Source organism: Pecten maximus, chromosome 4, assembly GCF_902652985.1.
Source record: "Pecten maximus chromosome 4, xPecMax1.1, whole genome shotgun sequence".
NCBI classification, from domain to species: Eukaryota; Metazoa; Mollusca; class Bivalvia; order Pectinida; family Pectinidae; genus Pecten; species Pecten maximus.
The window spans coordinates 28,714,969-28,740,876 of record NC_047018.1 but is presented as its reverse complement, the minus strand read 5'-3'; the positions used below and the strand labels follow the sequence as shown (position 1 = coordinate 28,740,876).

Genomic DNA, 25,908 nt, shown 5'->3' with positions numbered 1-25,908 from the left:
CTCTCTAACCCAATGGTACATAGAAACTCTCTAACCCAACGGTACATAGAAACTCTCTAACCCAACGGTACATAGAAACTCTCTAACCCAATGGTACATAGAAACTCTCTAACCCAATGGTACATAGAAACTCTCTAACCCATTGGTACATAGAAACTCTCTAACCCATTGGTACATAGAAACTCTCTAACCCATTGGTACATAGAAACTCTCTAACCCAATGGTACATAGAAACTCTCTAACCCAACGGTACATAGAAACTCTCTAACCCAGTGGTAAATAGAAACTCTCTAACCCAATGATACATAGAAACTCTCTAACCCAATGGTAAATAGAAACTCTCTAACCCAGTGTTACATAGAAACTCTCTAACCCAATGGTACATAGAAACTCTCTAACCCATTGGTACATAGAAACTCTCTAACCCATTGGTACATAGAAACTCTCTAACCCAATGGTACATAGAAACTCTCTAACCAAATGGTAAATAGAAACTCTCTAACCCAGTGGTACAGAGAAACTCTTTAACCCAGTGGTACATAGAAACTCTCTAACCCAATGGTACCTGCTATGCATTTGACCAGTTACAGCAAATATATTTACTTGTTCTTATTTGAATGAATGAATGAACTAGCTACATTAAATATAGGTATCCCAAGCAAGACTAATTAGACAAATGGGTACTTTTTCTGAGAGTTCCTTCAAACCTCACTATTTCTAACTGTATTTTTACCTGACAGGCAGATTGATATTAGTTAAATTTGATGTACAGCTTAACTTCTGGAGACTTGTGCTTAATTTGGAGTAGGACAATCGTTTCCTGAACGATAAATAACAATTTTAAGTAATGGTCATAGAAAACATGTACAATTTATATATGTCTTGCTGACATACCTGTTAATTAAAGTTGATGTGACAGTGTATGTGTGACTTCTCATATTTAAGTTGGAATCTTATTCTAAAGATTTTCATGATTAATATGGTGTATGGTAATCAAAGTCCATGAGGGAGCTATGGCTACACCCTCGGTGTCGGCATCGTCTGTAGATAGCTAAGTTAAAGTTTTTGATAAAACAGTGTTGTGTTAATGCTAATGAGGATACATCTTACGAGTATGTTGCCTTTTGACAACTCTTGTTTCTTATTTTATGGCTTAAACCCAGTTTAATTTTTAGTGACATCATGTGTCATGGTTAGGTGGTTAAGGGTAATCAGTAAGTTGGAGGAGGAGAGTTATATTGTTGAAGATGTTTGTATGGTTCATTATAAGTTGGTATGAGACTGTAGCAGCCTTCATGAGATGTTATGTTGCTGCGAAGACTGCAGCAGCCTCTGTATCAGCAGGGTGCACTTAAGTGCATCACTTGCTGCAGGACCCCTCACGGCACCTTGATATATAAAACTACATGTGACTATCTCCGTATCTGTTAGGGGAAGTCACACCAGTGTAACCTGGGGAAAACCAATCTCTTCATCACCAAGCTTTATCCTCTTCCAGCAGCGAAAGTTACAAACTTCTTTTGAAAATATGTGTTTAGTTTATTGACTCTACTGTCCACAATGTCATTTGTTATCTTCAGATAGCTATAACACTTTCAGTTCACTTTATGCTGAAATAAAAAGAGCCATTTTCAGCATTTTTTAAAATTCTTTAAAGATGCATAAGAATTATTTATGTTGGTAAAGCTTTTTCAGTATTTTTTGTAGAAGGATCCAAATGCTTGTATCTTAATTTTAAGATTCCTTCTCATTGGTGTCAATAGATAGCTCTGGTTTGATGTATTTTGGTAGGTTTATCTTGTATCTATCAGGTGAATGTTTATACTATCTGTGAGTTGGTTTGTAAATAAATCCTTTTCCGGTGAAAAGTTATGTAGCAGTATTTGCGCTATGCTTTTGATATAATGATTAAGATTTAATATCATTTCAACAAATTAAAAAAAAGACAAATATTTCAAAAATTTGTTTAAACAGTTAAAAAAAACTGAAACTGAAGGGAGGTAACTGTGTTGACCTTATTTCTCTATGTTGGATTGTAACCTTCTGACTTGTGTCAATATTGCGGTTCTAGCTAAAAGGTGAATCAGCTGATTACATCCCAGCTGTTCAAATGTAAACACTGTCCATCAAAAAACAGTTGGTCAGTGCTTAATAAATATTTTTATTTCCTCCATTCCCTACAGGAGAAAAATAACCTGGTACTATAGGAATTTTACCATGTTTGATAAAACACATCTCCCTGGCAAACCAGAATGGTCAGTTAATGCTGACCAATACTGAGAGATGATCAGATATTGCCGACTGGGTGGTCTGGTAGGATGGTGATGGAACATAGCGAGGTTTTTATATTTTGTACCGTGAGGTCTTTAATTGTAGACAGAAGTGAGGTTGATTGAGTGAATTCAGTACAGAATGTACCTCTCTTACTTGAAAACGTTGGAGAGCTTGTACCTATTTCTTTATAATAGTTATTGGATATGTTTTCCTTCATGGCGTAGTCATTAAAACTTCATTACTGGGTACAACCTGAAAATAGTCTGAGGAGAAACAAAAAATCAAAAATTCCTCTCAAATTGGTGATTATATTATGTCTGTTCTGTGTTCATAAATACAATCTGATAAACATCAATATTATATATGAAAATATATGTATTGGATTGAAGATGTGAGTTATACCATGATATTTGCAACAGATTTAATGTGTTAAAAATTGTACAATTAGAGTATTGTTGATGTAATAATAAAAATATCACTATTGTTATTAGGAAAAGTCTTCGAGGAATCCTTGAAATAAATCAAAATCCTGGAATTTGATGCCTCAAACTCGGGTGTCTATCAGACAAGTAGTGGGATGGATTCTGAGTCTCTATCTTTACAGAATGTACATTAAAGTATCATGATAAGTGTTTTATACAAATTTACTTAAAACATTCACTTTTAGATTATTGAACAAGATGTCGTTTGTCAAGGATTTTGTATAGACTGAATTAATTACATAAATGTATTGTACAAAAGAGACTTGTGTATACTTGATGGTAAGTAATATGCTTTTTGAAGTGTGTATGATAGTATGGTTATCTGAGAGTAGACAAATCATTACAGAGCTGTTGATCCTAATGTATGTTTAATCATTCACCTGGGTAAGCACAGATTCATTTGAGATTCAACAAATATGTAAATCAGAGGTAGTATCTACAATCAAAGATGGTCGAACCATTTAAATCAAATAAAAATTATAATGTAGACAAATGATGTTCGCAGGTGTTAATGATAGAGTCCCAGAATCTCAACAAAAAGTATTGATTCGGACTGGCAAAAGTCCACTTATTTAGAATTTAAATAAGCCTGTAGAAATGGGGACAGATAGAGTTATTGATCTCTAAGTGTTTTTTGTCACATCAGATCGTGTGTAATGTTACGGTGAGGATAGCTGTGTGTTATGTATCTGTTCCAGGCCCGTTATGTATATGATGTAACCTTATATACCAGTCTAACAGCTCCTGTTGTGCTGCATATGCAAATTAAATTACCAAAATACAATATCAGGAGGTATATTTACCTAGATAAAAAATATTTCAAGGGTAATTGTAGGACATATATTTTGTTGATGGAGGTAGATTTCATCTAACTCATAGAAGTACAAATGAATGGCCCATATATAAAACAAGGTCGTAATTATAGAAAATCAGGAATTTCACATTTTTCAGGATTTTATTATATGCATGAAAGATGATATCTTTACATGCTGTTTTATCGAGATATGATATCCTATTTATAGATGCCAGCATTCATTCGAGTGTGTCTTGGGAAGATTAACCTATTTACAGATACAAGAGCTTGGACAATAAAAAGTGCCTGTCCTTTGCCTGAATGAATTTGATACACTATTCATGACTGATTGGGACTGAACCAATTTTCGCTCAAATTAATTTGTAGCATGCATTTGTTTAGCATTAGTATGGGCTGTGTGTTATCTGTAAGTTTTGTCCATTATCGTTGTATATAGGTGTTTACCCACTGTTTGTGTACTGCCCAGCAGTGATTGGATAACTGTGATAAGTGGAGAGTGTTCAATGGCTTCTGTTGTATCAGTCCTGCACACACTCCTTCCCCACATTACTGCTAATTATATCCTATTTACCTGCCTCGACACAACATCTACTCAGCTTTAAAGTCTTCAGTTAATTCATAAACATTGTATTTAATGGTTTAGAACTATATGCAAGTTAATAAAATCTGTCATATTTTATTAAGTTAAAAAAATTATGTTTTTTTCTTTATCTTGGTTATTTTGATATGTTTAGTTTTAGCTGAATATGCTGTAAGCTGACTATGCTGAAAACAACCTTGACAACATACAATTACATGTTGTTGGCATATACACTCAATTGTGTACGTGTCTACATGTATGTATTATCTATATACAAGTCTGGGATGCAGGGTTTTCTGTTTGTTTTGAGTGGCAGTGCTTGAATGAAGATATATACCCTCTTTCTGTGGAAGTGATTCTGTGCATTATCATTAAGAAATTGTTTTGACAAAACCACCTGAAAAGGAACAAGGTGTTGAAACATTTTACCTGATCAGGTCCCTGTGTAAGCAGAAGAATTAATTAGAAGCATATCATGGACAAAATGGAATAATTTACAAGGTCATCATGCTAATAGAATGTGTGACTGAATTTTAAAATGCACACCATTGTCTAAGGCTGGTGGAGGCATTTCAGCGCAAACCACCGATGAGGAAATATTTAAAAGTTTCTCTGGGACTTTTCTTTGGAGTTAGATGATGACAGATGACTGTGAAAACAGCCACTGTAGTAATATCACCTGACGTAGTGTTCATTATTCCTGGAGTTTAACGAACTAGCAGGTTTTATCGTCGCTGGATTACAATGTGAATGATAGAAATGGATGTTGTGTGATAATGTGACTTGTGTAATCAGATAAGATGTAATCCAGTTGATTTGACTTTGAGATATATATCTAACAGCTGTGTGAAGTATGGTGTAATGTAGTGATATGATGGACATCGGCTATCTCAGGACATGTCTTAATACATGGTAGTCTCCAGGAGTAATATCTATTTAAAATTCATCTGTTATGACAAATTTAAGTTTCAGAAACTTTTGACATAATTTGAGGAGCAAAGGTAATATTTGAGATTTTCAAGTGAAACTTGTTGAATTATATTGATAAAATTGTGATGTGGAATTTATATCATTTGAATAGTTCATTATAAACTAAATTACTGGTTAGGTGATTTTGGACACTTAGTGCATTAGTCCTTAGGGTATAAGAGTGATCACAGGTCATCAACTAGACAGATAAACTTAGGCCATCTGTGGTCACTGGAAATGACCCGAGAAGGTAGACAAGAAAATTAATTGATATCCCATCCCGATCTGATAGCCTGGACGTCATGATCAGTTGGACAGAGACAAGTCACACTCATTGATTCGGACATTCTAACAAGATTTTGTCTGCCTGTCAATCAGTTACAGTTGGTTGAGTTGGAGTTACAGGCTTGACGAGAATTCTACAGCAGGCAGGTAACAACACTCAGGTAACACAGGAGATAGGACCGGAGGTGGAGGCGACCCATTTGTGCAGGTCCAGGTTCTCCGTGCATCAGGAATTTTAAGTCTGACGATGATAGCCCCGATATCGGGATAACACTGATCCTTTTATCAATAATCAATTTTTACCTGGCCAGGTAGATACCTTGGTTTTAATTATAAGTGACAGATTATTTTTGAGAAAAACTGTATGTGTTCACCACTGACTGCACGTAAATGAGGACATATCTGACCACAAAACTGGTATACTTTATAATCACCAGAACAGTTTTGTCCTGTAAAATACCTGTGACATATGATTCCTCTGTGTATTAATAGTGTTTGATAAAGGTTAATCCCGGTGTCATCAGTGGTCTGGGCGTGGACTAGAACCTATTGGCAGACATAAATATGGGGTCAAGATTAAGGTAGGGATCCGTATCACACAGGTATTCAGTGGGGGACCACACCAAGGCTCACCTGGACGGACACACCTGGAGCGTAACAACTGTCCACAGTGGACGATGCCTGTGAGGGTTACTACATGGAAATCTGTGTGCATAACACGCTGAAGTTTATTTCAAACCTACCGCGGTGCCATCCCACTTGAGGCATTGTCTTGTGTTCAGGAACTCTTGGCATTGAGGGCATAGTTGGTATTGTATAGGGGTGGCCTGAGCTCGGTAATGAGTAGGATTACTTCGTGTGTACAAGCATTTAAATACCTCGACCTGTTTCGGAGCTAATTGTTGATGTGTGTATGGCCTTAACCGCAGTTCTGGGAGTGTCCACTATTACTCCAGTGTTGATATTTTTTTCGTGCAATTATCATTTAAAAGTGCAAAACTACAATTTTTCACCAACAGGATCATTAAATCAAAATATTCTTTTGTGTAGGACAACATAAAAACGGTGTCGGGTTGTTGTCCATTATGTACACAGGATATAGATGTGTAGACAACAGTGTCCCAGTGTGGGTTTGAATGAAAGAAGAAATCTTCGCTCAAGTGGAATACGTTACCGTCCCTGTATGGAGTACAAATGTCCTGGTCACATCATACACCTGTTTTCGCATGAAGCCAAAATGGATATAGTTTTTCTGCAAGGCTTGGAGTAATTTTTCGTCATGTTTGGATGTTTCGGAAAGAAGAAAAAAAAGTTAAAGGGGAAAGCCCCTCTGGATGGCCGAAAGGATGTTTCGAATGTTTGTAGCATTGAGGAGCAACCAGAGCAACAGGTATGATATTTGTCTAGTTGGTGCTAAAGGTATATTTGCCTGGTTGGTGCTGAAGGTATATTTGTCTGGTTGGTGCTGAAGGTATGATAATTTTACTGTGGGAGGAAAACGTTATAGGGGGTTAAGTGTTGGACAGGACAAGTACCTACTCAGCCACAAGAGGCTGGTGAAGGAGTTGATGTCATGATCCACATCTTGGCAGCTTAGAGGGTGTCAGAACTTTCTTATATAGAGGGGTCTCTGTATTATACTGAAGAACATGGGTGATTGTGTATGGGGTAAAGAGTTGACTGAAAATAGATGTTTTTTGTTAATGATTACATGGTTGGAGATTGACCTGTAAAAGAATGAAGTATTAAAAGTATTAGATGAATTGATTACTTCTGTTATTTCACGATAAAATTGGAAAACATTTAAGATGCATTCTTAACCGGTCTTGAACTTTCAGAAATTGAATATAAACAGTGTTATTGATCTTGTGTCAAGTTTGAAATCTTTAAAAGGACAATTTTGTACCTGATGCTACAGTTATGTTGATAAGGCCAGGGACATGAATCACAATGAGTAAACCTGTATGTAAATACGGAGACATTCCTCTGGGATGACCAGGGTCACCCTACCCTTATTTTGTAGACTAGTGACAGTAATTAGATAGACTGTAGTACCCTGTTATACAGCCATGCTTAAAATGTTTGGGTTCATGATTTTCCGCAGTGGTGATGGACAAAAACATTTCTTTGTTTTTTTTATTGTCTTTTAAAACAAAACCCCCTAAAAATGTCTTTTTTTTTTGTAATTTTAAAAATCCTGCCAAATTTTAGTTTCTATTGTACATACCTGTGTAGTTACCTGGGTATTTGCTGGTTTGACACTAATTGTGTGAATTTATCTCCATACTTGACCTTTTCTGCTGTGTCATATTACGTACACCTTACAAAAGATATAAAACATTAAATTAGTTCTTACCTGTAATTGTGTCACACCTGTACTCAAAATACCAGTAATGAAATATCTAATGTTATAAAAAACATAAATAGATATTAGAAATGTTACTCACTTTGTGATACTTGCTAAAAATTATTGTAATTTAGTCAGTAGTCACGGTAGAATGAATCTGAAAATGAATGTGGAAATGTTTCTAGTTTATTTCTGTGAATGGAAAAATATTAGTTTAGTTTAACAGTGCATGAACAGAGATTTTATTTTTGTTCATGTAGAAAATGTGTTTTAAGTCTGACATGAAAATTACTGGTGGTGAAAAGTGTTGAAATTGACAACAGGTGTGCATATTTTGAGTTATTACTTACATGAGTCTACACCAGATTTGTATCGTAATCTGACCCTGAAGCTATCTGTCATGTTTAACCAGAAAAAAAGGTCACAAGGTCATCAACTATTGGAAGAATGATGTCAATTTATTCATGTTTTATAAGAAAACAATTTTATTCCCTCTGAGATTGAGAAACTTTACGAGTTTGTAACATGACAGGATCTGTATGTGTCTGTATGGCTAAAAGCAATGTTGTTTGATGTTTAATGCTAACAGAGATACAGTGCTGTCGTTTTGTTAGATACCTACCTGTATCTTATAATACACCAACTGTTTTGTGAAAAACAAAATGATGTTAGATAGGAATTGAAACAAATTTCAGAAAATTTTCATGGATGATATAAAATATGAGAAAAAAATGTTTTTGAAAAATCCAGAATTCATAGCTCCATTGCATGCAACATGAATTTGACTAGTACTGTCAGAATAAAGGTCAAGGCTGTCTAACAATAATGTATGTCAAAACGTACTACTGACATGCAAAGTCATACAAATACTATGAAAAGTAAATAAACAGGCTAATTTGGACCCTAAACTGTGATATTGTAGAGATCTGGCATGTACCCAAGGAAATCAAATTATGTAATGTGTAACCCAGTTTTAACAGCAGACAAATCTGTACAGCTCACCGGCAGTCTAATCTTGATTAATTTCTGTCATGCTAGTAAAATTAGCCAAAATTAGCCGGATACCTTACTCAAGGGTTGTGTCATGTACTTGGTATGCTCCCAGGTCTGTAGTATGTTGGCAGGCACCAGTTTCTAGATGTTAAAACTAATTAGTAGAAAATATGTGGATGGATACCATGGTAAAATGTAGAGTTTTGATGAATGCATCTGATTGACACCTGTTCATCAATGTACGTCACAAGGCTGTATTAGGGAATATGTCTCGGAAGGCAGCTGTGCAAAAAGCACACCTGTATATGGGGGACATAATTTACTTCTTGGGTTAGGAACCCCGCATCTAAATGATGTATATATGTAACATTTTGATGTAATAGATAATATCCTGTCTGTTTTTGTTTTATGCAAGTTCCCTTTGTGAAATTGTTGGAGGCACAGTGGTCTAGTGGTAGGATGCAGGGCTAACCCATACCGAAAAAAGGTACAAAAAAGTTATACTTTTTTAGGTACAAAAAAGTTATAACTTTTGATGCTAGATTGGAACCATGTTTAAACAGCGGTTCCAATCTAGTACTAAAAAGTTATAACTTTTGATAACTTTTCTGTACCTAAAAAAAGTTATAACTTTTATTAGGTACTGAAAAGTTACAAAAAAGGTACAAAAAAGGTATAAAAAGTTACATTTCACACAAAAATAGGTATAATTTAGGTACTAAAAAGTTAAAAAAAAGTTATAACTTTTTCTAGGTACTAAAAAGGTACAGAAAAGGTATGAAAAAGGTACAAAAAAGTTATAACTTTTTCTAGGTACTAAAAAGTTAAAAAAAAGTTATAACTTTTTCTAGGTACTAAAAAGTTACAAAAAAGGTACTAAAAAGGTACAGAAAAGGTATAAAAAAGGTACAAAAAAGTTATAACTTTTTCTAGGTACTAAAAAGTTAAAAAAAAGTTATAACTTTTTCTAGGTACTATAAAGGTATGAAAAAGGTACAAAAAAGTTATAACTTTTTCTAGGTACTAAAAAGTTATAAAAAAGGTATGAAAAAGGTACTGAAAAGGTACAAAAAAGGTATAGAAAAGTTACAGAAAAAGTATGGAAAAGGTACAGAAAAATATAAAAAGATTTTGCTTCAGAATGTTTTTTTATCCAGAAATATACTTATTAAATACATGTCTTCTAGACCAATGAATTACTATTCATAAAACATCACAGAAATCTCCTTTCACTTTGCACATTTTCTTGAAAGACTAACAAAAGCACTATTTTTTTCCTTATGGAAAACTTTATTTTGAATAACAGATTCCTTCCATGGATGAACGCAGCAGTCATGTACTATTACACTGTCATACTCCTGCTCCTGTACAAGGCATTATCCACTTTGTTTCTCTAGTATATATTATAACTACCGTTTAATGTAAACATAAAACCAACATGTCATCAAGAATTAAGTATTTTTACCGCATAACACAGCACTCTAACTGGACTGTTATTAATACACATTGTATTGTATACTATATATAAAATGTGTTAGCTGTTTGAGGCATTGTTACACAGTAAAGAAAAAAGTCTGAAATAATGTAAATGTTCCTCTTCTGGGATCCTTTCCTTGAGATTTGACTGACAATACTGCAAGAACACTGATTTTTCCAGGAGCTGATCAGGGTTCTTCTTCCGGATTGACACTCTATAGTCCATCAAAAAGAAAACAAAACAAAACAGTTAGTGATCTATTTACATATTGTAACTCTGGTTTGGGTGTAATAACTTAATAATAGGACAGGCTGAGAGTTAATTGGGTTATTCTAATTTATTAACTAGAACACTGAAAATTTAAAGGACCCCATCAGTTTGATCATGAGGCAATAAATATATCTCCCATAATCATCAAGAACCCATCTGCCTAAATCACTGAGTAATATTGGTTGGAATGATAGTGAAACAAAATCTGAGCTTGGCCTTTGACTAAGTGACCTTGACCTTTGGTCAGTTTACTCCAGTTGTCTCAAAATGCAATATGCATAACTAGGCACCAAGGGGAACCTACATATGAAATTTGAGAAAGATCCCTTCAGTACTTTCTCAGAAATAGCGATAACAAACTTCAATTGTCAAAATCCAAGATGGCTGCCTGTCGACCATGTTGTTTTCCGATTGGTCACAAAATGCATAACTAGGCACCAAGGGGAACCTACCTATGAAATTTGAGAAAGATCCCTTCAGTACTTTCTGAGGATTAGCGATAACAAGAATTGTTTACGGACGGACCACGGACGCAGGGCGATTGGAATAGCCCACCATCTGATGATGGTGGGCTAAAAAATACCTTAACCTTTCAATCTAATGACCTTGAGCTTTGACCCTGGGTTTTGACATAATTTTGTGAACTGTACCTGGCCCATTTCGTGTAAATTGGTCAATAAATTCTAGAATTATTAGACAGCACCAAAATTTGAGGGCTGGGAGACATGTACAGTTGTAATTACTATAGGCTAACAAACACAACTTATCATGTCAAATAAAAAAAAAGACACCCCCAGAGATATCGTGTAATTGTATGATTATTATATAAATATCAATTATATATATATCATATATACAAGACTGTTCTTTGGCCTAAGAAGGAAGAGAAAAGTGATTCCTAAATAAGGAATCACTTTTCTCTTCTTCTAGATCTTAATAATTTGAAAACAGAAGCCTAAAATGTGTCTTTTGAATAAGATCCATAAATAACTTTCTGAGAAACTTCAAAATTATAAAATTCAAAATGACAGCCTGTCAGCCATCTTGCATTGCATACAAGCTAATATATTGGGGGCGGGGATGATCAACTTAAAAGGGAAACTGATGGTGAAAGCAATCAATGTGTGTTAATTCAGCAATAAAACATTTTAAATGAATTCACATAAAATAAAAGAAGATTCTTCTCAAATTTTCCAATGGTCTATGTAAATAAAATGTGCTAAAAATTGTATATAGATTTTACTTTGTAGATCTATTTTAAATACTTTGACAAATTTTTAATTAGGACTTTTAATTTATTTTAATGGATTTCCTTGAAATTTAAAGCACACAACAAGTAACAATCCCTCTCATTTATATATATATTTTATTTACCGTAGCCGATTCCGTAGATATTAATTGCATGTTAATTACATTTTAAAAAATAGTGTTGTGCGTATAATTAGGAATAAAGAACAAAATGTTCATACTTACCATAAATTATGGTGCATATATTCGTCTATTTCAGTAAAAAATAGTAACAAATGTACGGGAAAACATGAAAAAAAATCGGGTAAAATAGCTGACGAAATTATTAATATTGCCTACCCCAATATAGTGTATCGAATTTCAAGAAAATCCATTGAAAAACGAAGTAACGTTATGGGACGTTCATACCAAACGCCATAAACGAAAAACGTGTATGGCCATATATATGTGTAAATCCATTTTAAATATATCATAATATTGACCCTGAAGTGAAGGTGAAGGATTGAAAAATAATCACTTGGCAAGCAAATTAAACTTACGATTGAAAGATGCAACATTTATAAATCGGCTGTGCGTAGGGGGCGGGTGGTCCGAGGATCATGAATGCTGGTGAATTTAGTCCTGAAACATGAAGTATTTCATATGAACATATTAACTCAATGTTGTTTAATGTACTGTATGACGATCGCGAGAGCGACAAAATCTGCGATTCGAAGACAAATTAGAACATAACTTACCCTGATTTCATGTTGTCCGATAATTCAGTGTTTGCCGGTGAAAGGGGTATCATAAGTCGCCAAAAGCTAGACGAAATTTGATATTCTGATCCCAGTTTGTCGATGGTATTCCGTGAGTGGGGAAATTAAATGTCGCAATATATATATATATATAACGTGATTTTGTTCAAGGTCTAAGCTTTCGTCACGTTTCCGTAAACAAACAAAATGGCCGCCACTTGTAATACAAATCTCCCGCTAAACTGAAGGAAGCGCCGCCTGGCGGTGGGTATACATGTGTACAGTAGGGCCAAGTGAACGAAGAAGAGAAATGTCGAATAAAGTTATTAGGCCGCCTACGATATCATAAGAAATCTTATCGATGTTATTAAATATATATATATCTTAGTTATTGTTATATATTTTTATTTAATTATGATTACTGCAACATCGTACTCTTTCACAGTGCACATGATCGCACACATGCATAAGTGTCTGTACAGAGAAACTAACGTGTCATATGATCTGTTATATTCTTGATACCGATAATATTGTGCACAGGTGAGATACCCAGGTAAACTGGCCAATGCAACAAATCATAAGACAGTCAGGCATGACAACGATGTAACTAATTAATTAACGCCCCAGGACACCGCTATGTCAGCAGGTGAACTGGACACTCCTCAGGTACACAGGTATTTCCACAATTCAATGAGTTCGGTACAGTAGACTGCCGCTAATTATATTCTAATTAATGCCCCGAGGAAGAGGTCTTCGGTGATCAGCTTGTGCCTGACGGGGTCGGTTAACTTTTGGTGCGTGGTCCCACTTTTCGTGAGGTAGCCTACACACATGATGTGCACGTTTCAGTAACAGCACTAAGCTTAGGCTACTGTAATGCTACGAGATAAATTCTCCTGCAGATGTCCTTTGTGAATAATCTGACGATCTGGCTTATATATATATATATATGACCAATTGATTGTTTTGTTTAATGTGTACTCTGACAAAACATCGTGTGCGCCGTTTTCAGATTAAAATGTTTATTGCAATTTACGTCATATCGAGATCATAAAAACGCTTTACTTATATGGAGTTAAATCAAAGCGTCTGAGAGTTTGGACGATCAAAATGACACAAGTGTTACACACGTGTGTTTGTTTACCGCTGGAGTTTGTGTCCAATGCGGCCATTCGGAACACCTCGGCCGATTCTCTACGGTCATCTTAGATGACCGTAGAGAATCGGCCGAGGTGTTCCGAATGCAATGCGGCATAATTGTGCACGCTAGTACAAGATTTAATGTCAAAATCGCAAACATCCAGAAAATATGCGATGCACTGACAAAGACCATGCTATGTTAATCCCATTGGTGTGAATGAAGCTTGGGTTTTCCGGAAAATGTTTTTGTGGGTGAGCGACCCAGCGTCCCACGTGATCCCCTAATTTTTACGGACGTAAATTATATCATCATGTTCTATGTACGTACGTTTATGAACGTCTGTGTTGGGATTAACAACTGAGTTTGTTCATGTCCTGACTTATCAATGCTAAGTTGTAATTATTCACGTCCTCTGAGCAATGATTGGTTCTCTGAGATAAAAGATAAACTTTACAAAAAAAAAAAACTGCCCCCCCCCCCCCCCCCCCCCCCCAAAAAAAAACCCCGCATTTCAAGGATGTGAATCTTGTACTAAAAATGCAATAAATTAAAAGTGAATACCTTTTTTAATTTTAAATCTATATGTATGTTATTTATCAAAATATTTTTGATGCCTCTCTGGAATGTAAAATTAATCTATACATGGACAATTCAACACACATTTCGGATTCCAATCACCTGTTACCTAGCTTACCTGTCGTTGAGGTCTTCTAAAGGCGATTCGCCTCTCTGATCCATCACAAATTCCCTACAGTTCACTGATAATTGTATTTTAATCAATTGTATGTACATTATTATTAAGATTTCCATTTAAATGGGGATTGAGCATATATTGATTGAATTACCTGTAATAGAATTTCACTGTCACTGTCTTGTATAATTATTTGTGATTACATTAACAGTAATTATTATGTGTCATAAGCAAACATAAGATTTATTTAGTAATCTTATGGTTGTCCAGAAAAGATACAGACAAGTTTTGCTAAAAATAATCAGTCTTTTAAGATGTTGTAAATATTTTCTAAGTCCAGAAAAGGTACAAAAAAGTTATACATGCAATTTTCTAAGTCCAGCAAAGTTTTGCTAAAATTAATCAATCTTTTCAGATGATGTAAATATTTTCTAAGTCCAGAAAAGGTACAAAAAAGGTATACCTCAAATTTTCAAAGTCCAGAAAAGGTACAAAAAAGTTATACATGCAATTTTCTAAGTCCAGCAAAGTTTTGCTAAAATTAATCAATCTTTTCAGATGTTGTAAATATTTTCTAAGTCCAGAAAAGGTACAAAAAAGGTATCCCTCAAATTTTCAAAGTCCAGAAAAGGTACAAAAAAGGTATACCTCAAATTTTCAAAGTCCAGAAAAGGTACAAAAAAGGTATACCTCAAATTTTCGAAGTCCAGAAAAGTTACACAAAGTTATACATGAAATTTTCTAAGTCCAGAAAAGGTACAAAAAAGTTATACCTGAAAATTTCTAAGTCCAGAAAGGTATAAAAAAGTTACATCTAAAATTGTCTAAGTCCCAAAAAGTTATCAAAAGGTACATTCATAAATTCTAAGTTTTCAAAAAGGTACAAAAAAGTTATAACTTTTCTGTACCTTTTGAAAAAGGTACAGAAAAGGTACTAAAAAGGTACAAAAAAGTTATAACTTTTTATACCTTTTTTTGGTATGGGAAGTGACCAAAGGGTTGATAGTTCGAGTCCTAGCTGGCATGGGCGCTGTGTTGTATCCTTGAACAAGATACCTTACTTTGTGTGTTTCAGTCGACTCTGCTGTAAATGAGTAAGTGGTAGGGCAGTGCAAGAAATGTCATGTGTAAGCTGTTAGTGCAGAAATGGCAGCTCCAGCTGTATGCTCCCCAGGGTGTTGAGAAAGACATGGGCTGGTCATGAAAGGTCCAATAACCATAGATAATAATTTGTGACCTAGTGCTTTGAGACAGATATATTGCTGTAATACAGCGGTAACTAAAACTCTAAATTATTATTATCATTGTCACTTAAAATATGTTGTCTTCTATTTTTCTTAAAGAATATGTGACACATTTGGGAATAACAGCACCAACAAGTAATTATACATAGCCCTATGTAAGTCCATATTGGTGAGAGCAGCCCACCGATACCCCCATGTTAAGTCCATATCGGTGAGAGCAGCCCACCGGTACCCCCATGTTAAGTCCATATTGGTGAGAGCAGCCCACCGGTACCCCCATGTAAAGTCCATATTGGTGAGAGCAGCCCACCGGTACCCCCATGTTAAGTCCATATTGGTGAGAGCAGCCCACCGGTAACCCCATGTGAAGTCCATATTGGTGAGAGCAGCCCACCGATACCCCCATGTTAAGTCCATATTGGTGAGAGCAGCCCACCTGTACCCCCATGTAAAGTCCATATTGGTGAGAGCAGCCCACCGGTACCCCCATGTTAAGTCCATATTGGTGAGAGCAGCCCACCGGTACCCCCATGTTAAGTCCATATTGGTGAGAGCAGCCCACCGGTACCATTCCCCTATTAGAGCTATATAGACACCTAGAGACCTGGACTGGGGTGGATAGCCAGGAGATTAATGATCCCCAGGGTCGTAGGTCACAAAGCTCATGTCAGACTTGATGCAAGATAACAGTGCAATCACCAAGAAGCTTGTCATTATTGTTGTGATGGATAGTCAGGGTTTTTTTGTTAGCCATACCTGGACTTACACAGGCATTGGGCCAAATGTCACACCACTGGGTTAAGTTGTCAGAAATTGAGATATTAGATGTTAATTACTTGGCCAACTGATACAGTGTTTCTGATCTGGGACTAAAACTTGTAACACTTTTTATAATAGCTGGTTTGCACTTGAAACTAAATCATGTCACTTGTAATTTCAATGATCATGATGAAGTAAAATAAATGTCCATTTGAATTTTAATCACTTTGCCTTCAGGCTCAATGGTAGACTTATCCTGTGGATAATACTGAGTACCCTATAGGGTTTTATAGAGTCCAGGATCACTTAATGGTAGCAGTTCTTGGTTATATCTGAAATTAACCTTTTCAGACACAGGAAATTCCTTATGGCAGTGCTTGACCATCCTTAGGGAAATTGACCTATAAAAGTGCACAATGGTTGAGGTGAAGACATAAGGTCTATTGGTCAGTGGAATGAATTTCAGTCAGTTGATGTGACCTTTGTTAATATCTTTGGTGAAACTCATCTAAACACTAATAAATACAGCATAATGTCCAGACTAGTAGTAATTTACCTCTGGAGAAATTCCCTTTTGCTGATATTGACCATGAATATTAAGTGGTCATTTGTAGTAATAAAAGTAGGAAATGAATATGAATTGAAAACATTTCCCTTGTAGGAGCTAGTCTATTGATAGATTTTCACCTTTGACAGGTTTTCCTTGTTGAACCTAAGAGATGTGTATGGTAATGGAGTTACTTATTCTAACAGTTATAATGATATATCATTATAGTTTAGTTGTCTGAGTGAATCTCCCGACTTTGTACCCAGTTTGCCTTTGATCTTAGTGTGACAAGGACATGGCAATGTTACGATAGGACAAATTGTGACTTTTTTTTAAATGAATGCTATTGTTATAACCTCTGTTGTTTGTGAAGACAATGCGATATCTTGACTTTGGTGTCTGTCGTGTATTGTGTTTTGTATAATCTTTAAAGTGAGCATAGATTAATGTTGAGTTTAGTGGTGGAATGCTGTGTGCACTTCGTTCAATAATTCTTCACAGATCAAACATTTACTACTAACATTTTAAATTTTTGGTATATAATTTTAGGAATTTCTGAGTTTTTTCTTTAACTTAATTCCCTGAGCTAATAATGGTATGCTGATTTGTTCAGTAAGATAAGTAGGTCATTGGCTTAGGTGTTTTTTTTTGTCGCCTGTCCCATATTTAAATGGCTGTACAGACTTTGGGTCCGATCTGTTATTTTGGTTTGTCATGCTCTGTGTTAACATAGAGTCGGTGAACCATGGTTATCATTTTGACATATTCCCATCACAATGGGCGATGATCATCCTTTATTTTTTATGGGAGGATTTCAGTTAGCAATAACTTCAGGGTGTGTATATTTTTCTGCTCAATAGTGTTTTGTAAATTTAGGACACGCAAATACGACTATTTTAATTCAGAACTCGTTCTTGCATAAAAAATATTCATAGATAAATAGATGTTTTATGAAGATCTTAGAGGTGATACATACTTGAAAAAGAGTGAATTATAATAACCTCCTTGAGTTAAATATCATATCTCAAATTATCATTAAATTTGTGTGTTATTGGAAACCAGAAAAAAAAACCTCCCTACCTGTTTATTATATTATTACCCTGTAGAGACAGTTTTAGGCTTCAAGTCATTGACTATTGTGTTGATTTCTGCATAAATACCAATTTGTTTGAAAAGATTGTGTAAATACTAAACGGTAAACTCTGTGATACACAAATCTAGTGATTACAGGTAAGGAGTGTATGTTTGAAGATAAAACATTTAAGCCAAGTTAGTTATATATACATGTACTTGAAAAGTCATGTATAATATCTAAAAATAGAAGTAAATTATCTGAAAATGAAGTAAATTGGTGCTAATTTTGACATTGTTTCTGATAATTTTGATGTTTCTGATAATTTTGATATTTGATTTATCTAATTTTAATTCATATTAATCCAGAATTTTTGCTGAATGTCCACTAAACATGTACATAGTAACAAAAGACACCAATGCAATGCTAGGTATTGAAGAAATTGTTAGATATGAATGAAAATGAAATGGGAAAAGGTAGATCAAAAACTAAAAAAACGTACTTAAAAGAAAAAGGTACTATTAGTGTAAAGGTAGCTAGCTGATATTGTTGGTGTGAATCTGTATGAGAACATTAGTAAAATGAAGTACATATGCCTTGGAAATGGTTTCTGTAGGATAAAGTGATGCCAGGGAAGGGTGTGTCCACTTGTATATTAACTGTTGTAGATAATGAGTATCAGCTGTTAGTTTTGTTGACATCCATAACGACACTGAATGGTGTTTAGTAAGAACTGTAGGAGATATGAACTAGTGATGACTAACTCTCAGTTACAACACCAATCTACGGAAGTGGGAACAATTCCAACTGTTCTTATTCATGTGTCTCACAACTGCTTCCCATGACCATCTGATCCCTGTATTATATAATCTCTCTCCCAGGTTGGTTTCTGTGTCATCTTCTCACAGCCTCCCTCCCAGGATTATTTCTGTGACATCTTCCCACAGCCTCCCTCCCAGGAGTGTTTCTGTGACACCTTCTCACAGCCTCCCTCCCAGGAGTGTTTCTGTGACACCTTCTCACAGCCTCCCTCCCAGGTTGGTTTCTGTGACACCTTCTCACAGCCTCCCTCCCAGGTTGGTTTCTGTGACATCTTCCCACAGCCTCCCTCCCAGGTTGGTTTCTGTGACATCTTCCCACAGCCTCCCTCCCAGGAGTGTTTCTGTGACATCTTCCCACAGCCTACCTCCCAGGAGTGTTTCTGTGTCATTTTCAGACAGCCTCCCTCCCAGAAATGTTTCTGTGACATCTTCCCATAGCCTCCCTCCCAGAAATGTTTCTGTGTCATTTTCAGACAGCCTCCCTCCCAGGTTGGTTTCTGTGACATCTTCCCACAGCCTCCCTCCCAGGAGTGTTTCTGTGTCATCTTCCCATAGCCTCCCTTCCAGAAATGTTTCTGTGTCATTTTCTTAAACTTAAACCTCTATCCAAATAGTGGTTTTGTTTCTTCGTGACCCACTACCTCCTTCCCAGGAGGGTTTCTGTTTCATCTTCTCAAACTCACTTCCATCTCTTCTTCCATCCCAGAGGTGTGTCTGCATCATCTTTGGATAGCCATCTTTTTTACCATCCCCACTGGGAAAGATTTTCTGTGTTGATCACAAATCCTCTTCCATCTGCAGGACATTCAGGTAAAACATTTTAACATCCTCCATCCACAGATGGGGATTATTGTGTTGTTTGATCAACTTTAGGCTGTTTTGTGTGGTATATTTCTTTACCTTTCTAAAGCTGTATTCCTGGGGTACATTTGTGTAATTTTTAACAACCTTCATGGTGTGATTTCAGAACAATTCCCAGAAGATGTCATGCTTTCATTTGTCATAGACATTGTTCTTGAATTTCTTCTTTGTTATAAACATGTTTCTAAATGGTCCCATTTGTCAAAAACATGCTTTTTGAGTGGTACCATTTGTCATAGACATGGCTTTTAAAAAGAAGAAAAATAGGCTCCATTTCTTTCAGAATCTAGATTTAGCCATGGGGCTATTCTGTCAGCTCTATTTAGTCCTGTCCGTGATGTTCTGGGCTTGTTTTGACAGTTTGTTACAATATGGTAGCTCTTTTGTCACAGGTGAGGTATGGTGATGAGAGGATGTCTACTTGTACTTTTGGAGGGCTCTGATGGAAATATATAATTTTATGTGAAAATTAAGACAGATGGTCTGTTGAAAATATAGTATATTTAGATAGAGGGCCTCTCCCTATAGATCTTACATGATATGTTCTTGTAGTCATAAAATCAAACACATTTTTAGTAAATTCCATTCACTGGTGTAAAATTACAGAGGTAATGCCAAGGTTATGGGTTTCAAGGTCATGCAAAGGTCAAAAGATTTTGTTCCTAATGGCCAATCATGAAAGAGAGTACACTTACCATTCCTTGACCTTTTTAGGACAGTATATATATATTGGTGACCATTCCTCGACCTATTGAGGGCAGTATATATATTGGAGACCCTGATCACATTTGCTCACCTTCACCACAGGGAATGTTTGTTTTATCTATTTACACTAGGGGTGGATACACACAAGAGCTGTGGTCAGTCATGGTTGGATGGTCATTGATATGTGATACACATGTCAAGCATGTTTTGACGGTTCTTTTTTGTTTGAATATAAAAAATAAATATTTCATATACAAATGTAGTAGGATTTTATACAATACCCATATACTTACTAAGTCTTTTTATAATATTTTAATCCAGATGGTATATTTTGGTGAAAATTCTTTATGAAAATGTTTGTTCAGTTTTGGAGATTTTAAACAACAGGACCATCTGTAGGTTTGACTACTGTCAGGCCCTGTGAATGACCATGACAAGGCAGCATTGGAACTCTTCCAAACGATGAACAAAATTTCTACATTGTGAAGTTGGCAAACTCAAGGAGCAATAAAAAAATTTATGGAGTTTTAAATCCCTAATCGTTCAGGGTCTTAGATCATTATGCCCATACATAAATAAACATGAGATTTACGTAGATTTTCTGCCTGAATTTACAATTTCTGTCTATATTGAAATAAGGATGATCTTTGCCCTCCTACCCAGTTAAATGACAGGTTTTTAGGCAGACTTCCCTGTAATTGTACCTGTGATGATAGCAAGTTTTCAGCCAGTATTTATTGGCAGTTATGTGATGCTTTGGCCTGTCATGGAGGGTTGATAGGCTGGTTATGTGAGGCTAAGGCCTGTTGAGGCGAGAGATATGGCCTATATATATCTTGTCATATCTTACTAGTTCAATTGGACAAGAATTAGACCCTGCGGGAGATTGGCAAATAGGAAAGAGTTATTTCTTTCACTTTCTCTGATATGAGGGAGACATCTTTATCATAAAGATTGAGACACTGGCTCCAAAGTGGCACTTTTCACTAAAGTGCACAAACAAACTTCTAAAGCCAATTACTGGCGCCTTGTCCAAATTGTGTGTACACATTGTATATCTAATCGGCTACATATTGTCTGCAGCGGTATGAGGGTCAAATCACTTCCGATGGCAGACTTATCACCAATAACATGATATTCGTGATTATTGTCTTTTCTCCCTCACCTTGATTACTTTATGATAGTTGTTAGGTGGAATCTGATACCTGACAATGACCTAGGCCCTGAAAACAGACACAACAACCAGGGAAGAGAACAAATTAATGGCTACATAATTGAATGCATTCTTGACTGGCTTAACAAATAACTTCTGTAGTTGGTTTTTGTCATAACTCTGTTAATGAGAAGAGTAAATTGAAAACAGACATTTGCTGTCGGAAACGTTCTTATGTACAAGTGACATTTCTAGTACATTTGTATTTCTAAAAACTTCAGCTTTGATATTGTACAATTTAAAGTTTTCATTCTCTGAAGTAATTATTGTACAATTTAAAGTTTTCATTCTCTGAAGTAATTTAATATTGTCAATTTAGTGAGTAAATTTTCCGTATTGATCTTACTAATATGTTGACAGTATGAAAGTGTCCTAGAGCTTTGGAATACTGTATAACTTACAGATGATAATTCTGATGTTATTCTGCTTTTGATTAAAATTTCAGATCATCTTAAATAATACAGGTGCTTGTTAATTGATAAATCCTTTTGTAAATTTGCCTGATTTATATAAGGAAACATTTGGGGATCTTCACCATGACTTTACAAATAAAAAAAAACATGTAATATTGTATTTATAGGTACTTGTAGAATATTTGTTTTATTTTCTGAAGATGGACATCAGGAATATTCAGTCATACCAGAAACAGCCATGATTATGTTTGTAATGTACCTGTTCCTGTGTTGTAGGGGCCATGATTATGTTTGTAATGTACCTGTTCCTGTGTTGTAGGTGTCCGATGTTGTCGTCCCTGGACAACCTGAAGACATCACAGCCAAGGAAGCCTTGTTGCTATGGAGTCGACGGACAGTGGAGGGCTACCCAGGGGTCAAGATCAACAACTTCAGCAAGAGTTGGCGGGATGGACGCGCATTTCTCTCCATCATACACAGACACCGGTCAGTACTGAGATGTTGTATGTTAGAAATAAGTCTCAAAATTTTTTCATTGGATAACCTGAAGCATCAATTAATGAAATTAGCAAATTTTGAAAAAGTGATGATTATATTAAATACTTTTTAGTTGCATTCATCGGTTACAATAGAACAATTGTGTCATGTGACAAATCATCCTGATTGGAGAACAAGGAGATATTAAGATAATTTCTGGCCAGTTGTCTGGCTTGAGTTGATATTAACCAATCATACTCAAGCTTGGTAAATTATTTCTTTGCTAATATGTTTTAAGAGTTGCTGTTTTCGTTCACGTGTCAGTCACTTCCTATGACAGAAATGGTTTCTAGCAGTAACTGATGTTTCAAATGTTCCATCAAAATGGAGTACCTTCTTCTCATACCTGCTTGCTTGTGATTGCCCTTAGCTGCAAAGGTCAAGGCTGCTGTTACTAAAGCAGACAAATCAATATCACCCTTCAATCATAACATAACTTCCCTAAGGAAACTCTTTGTTTGGGATTGCTGTTCAAGTTCAAAGGTCAAGGTCACTTTACTTTCAATAGAAAATAAGTTTCTATGCAATGTCTTGAATTCTCATCCAACAGTCTAATTTAGCCTGTACAGGTCTTGAAGTCCAAAAGTGTTTTTCAGGTTTGAAAGTCACAGGTCAAGGTCATTTATTGTAACAGGTCAAGGTCATTTATTGTAAAGGTAGAGAATGGCAATGCCTCAAGCTTATCCTGGTCAGTAAGGGATGTGATATTACCTCACAGTAACTTGTTGTTCCTTGTCTTTAGATATATCGTGGTACAGCAGGGAGAAATTATGATGTGTGTTCCTTTGTTATACTCGTATTGGATACCTGACAATACTGATCATATAAAATGATGTATTGTGTAATGGGTAGCTATCATTTCCTACATACACATTGACTGATAACCGATTTCTAGGATATGCTTTTCCAGCCTTGTCTGTGCTGTAGACATGATAAGGGCTGAGGGAGAGAGTCTATATAACTACTGTTGTTATCAGTAAAGTTAGAGATAGTTTGGCTCATCAGCAAGGTAAAGAGAATGTTGGATAATCAATGAGAACCTAAACTGGTATATAGAATGCTGGTGTGTTATGGTTTGATGGCCGACATTATAGATTATTTAGGTGCTGTGGGAGTGTTATGTCTTTACTCGGGTATTCACACGATGTCGGAGATGGGTGGAGTCACAATCAATTCTGGTGTACAATCCATATACCCATCCACCCATTCTTTCTATAACACCATGTCAATTTTCCCCACTATTACCAGTTAATATTTGTGTTCATTAATTCGCTCTGAGAAACAATTCACAAGGTGTTGCCAACCAGGAGTACTTTGAGGTTAAGTTCTGTGGCCGTTAGTGCTGACATCTACTGGCTAAATGTCAGATATACAATAGGTTTTAACCACAGCACTGTCACACAGTTTAGGCCTGTGTTTTGGCGGTATAGTCAAACTGAGTCCAGGTTTTGATCGGATAGAAAAACATCATGGTGATAAAGACTTTTTTTATGCCAGATTAAGTTCTTACACAAAATGTCCGCATGACTGTCAGGTCTTGGTTGATTGACTCTGCCTATTGACATACCGGACGTAGAGGATAATCGGTGAGGAAATATGCAGTGTGATTGTGTGATTAGGTACACCCTAGATAATTTAATTTGTCTGTTAGATTTGTCATTGACCTTAAGATACCTCCCCTTTTGAAGTTGAAATGAACTACTCCATAGACTGAATAGCACATTCCATTTGAGTTTTGGGGATGACTAACAGATGTGTAGAATTACAATTCAGAATGTCTTCCTTAACTAACGTCGTTATCTGATATGGTATCAAGTTATGTCACAGAAATATTATCTGAAAAAAAACCACCCCAAAAAATGTAATTTGGCTGAAGATTTTAGATTGATTAATTTTAGATGATTTTCGATCCAGCACCTGTCAGTTTTTGTAGGCCTCAAGTTTTTCTGAACTTAACCCTGTACAAATGTTATTTATGTTTTGTTCGTCATTAATCAGAGTGTCATTTGAGAAGTATAATTATGACAGTTGTCCCCGACCTGTTCAAGATTCAGACAGGGTAGGTCATGATAGGGTTAAGGTCACCATGGTTATTGCGTCAATAGGTCATCTGATTGTAAGGTCATCAAAAGTCAAGGTCACTGAAGGATGGATGTGTTAATAAAAAGAATGTAACCATTTAATGGCAAGGGAGGGGACATATAGTCCATCCAGTCCCATCCCATCTTGTCCCGTCCTGATGCAATGTTTATTGTTTCTTTGAAACAAAAATGAAAAAAATAAAAAGAAGTGGGAAATAAAATTGAATGCAAAGTTTGCAGTGTAATATAATTATCAAGGTTCAGCGCAGATTCCTGGTCTAGCAAATATAGATTTTCCTGTTTGTATGGTGAAACCTTGCCTTGTACTTCTCCTCTCTCATGACACTGTTAGGTCATTATCATTCTCCTTGTTAAACACATCCTTTCTATGATGAGATACGATACAACCATAGTTTCAATCTTTACAATGATGCCTTTTGTTTAAGAATGGTGTACAATTTGTCTCCTTTCACATGTTTAGATAACCCATACTGATACAAATTGTTCTTTATAAATACAAATGTGGGGTGTGTATTGAGTTATCTGTATCAATATCATTACTATACGGCTGTAGTTGGAGAACCCTTTCAGATTATATTCAATCTTTGATGTTGGAGATAGACTTGTCTGCTATCAGGTTTAACTTTTTATTAATAGAGCTATATTTAGATTTTGTTTTTGCACTTTAAATTTCCTCCATGTTAATTGTATATTTCTTGTCTCTACACTTTCTGTGAAGACATTTATGTACCTTTGTGTATGTGACAGGTTTTGTATTTCATTGAAAAGGTGATCAATCATTAGTAAGCTGTGAAGTATAGAAATTTGTAGATAAATATGGAGTTGAAGACTATGTCAAACATTTTGAAATGTCAGAGCCGTCATAACAAAAACAGAATTTTTGTTTCATCTTTGATGAAGTAAGCAAATTTCTCCCGAGTAACTATGATATCTGTTAAACCTCAGAGGTCGTATTATCAGTATAAAGATGACATTGTTTGGAGTTTAAAACTTGATCTGCCACTAGTAATAGTCATATCATAGGTTTAACTCGGGAATAAAATTTGATACGTTTGAAATTTGAATAAAACATTTGATATTGTATCTAGAAACACCAGTGGGGACTTTGTAAAATGTCAAGGTGTGAACACTTAATTCTCACTCACAGAAGGGTTTGGTTTCCACATAACTACTAGGACAATTAATAAAGTGTTTAGAGTTAAGTCTTTCATGTAGATGTCTCAAGCCTTTCTTGTTTAATGGTATACAAAAATGTAGTTAGTATGTTTGATAGAATAAACTTCTTGGATTCTTGTGAAATGTTGAGTGTCATGTGGATGAGATCTT

The 25,908-nt window shown here is 35.6% G+C and overlaps 1 protein-coding gene and 1 long non-coding RNA gene across 4 annotated transcripts in view; one reads left to right on the top strand and one right to left on the bottom strand.

Annotated features, from left to right (window-relative positions):
* The window catches only part of LOC117325720 (microtubule-actin cross-linking factor 1-like), a 214,299-nt gene that overhangs the window by 94,856 nt on the left and 93,535 nt on the right, over positions 1-25,908 (top strand). For all 3 annotated transcript variants that reach the window (XM_033882153.1, XM_033882152.1, XM_033882151.1), the window contains exon 8: positions 22,263-22,429. In XM_033882153.1, coding sequence (XP_033738044.1) covers positions 22,263-22,429 — 167 coding nt within the window. The remainder of the gene's footprint in view (positions 1-22,262; positions 22,430-25,908) is intronic.
* On the bottom strand, positions 9,797-12,688 carry LOC117325721. Its single transcript, XR_004532366.1, has 3 exons — positions 12,477-12,688; positions 12,279-12,360; positions 9,797-10,435 (listed from the first exon to the last, which is right to left on the bottom strand). It is a non-coding gene; the product is annotated as an uncharacterized LOC117325721 (long non-coding RNA).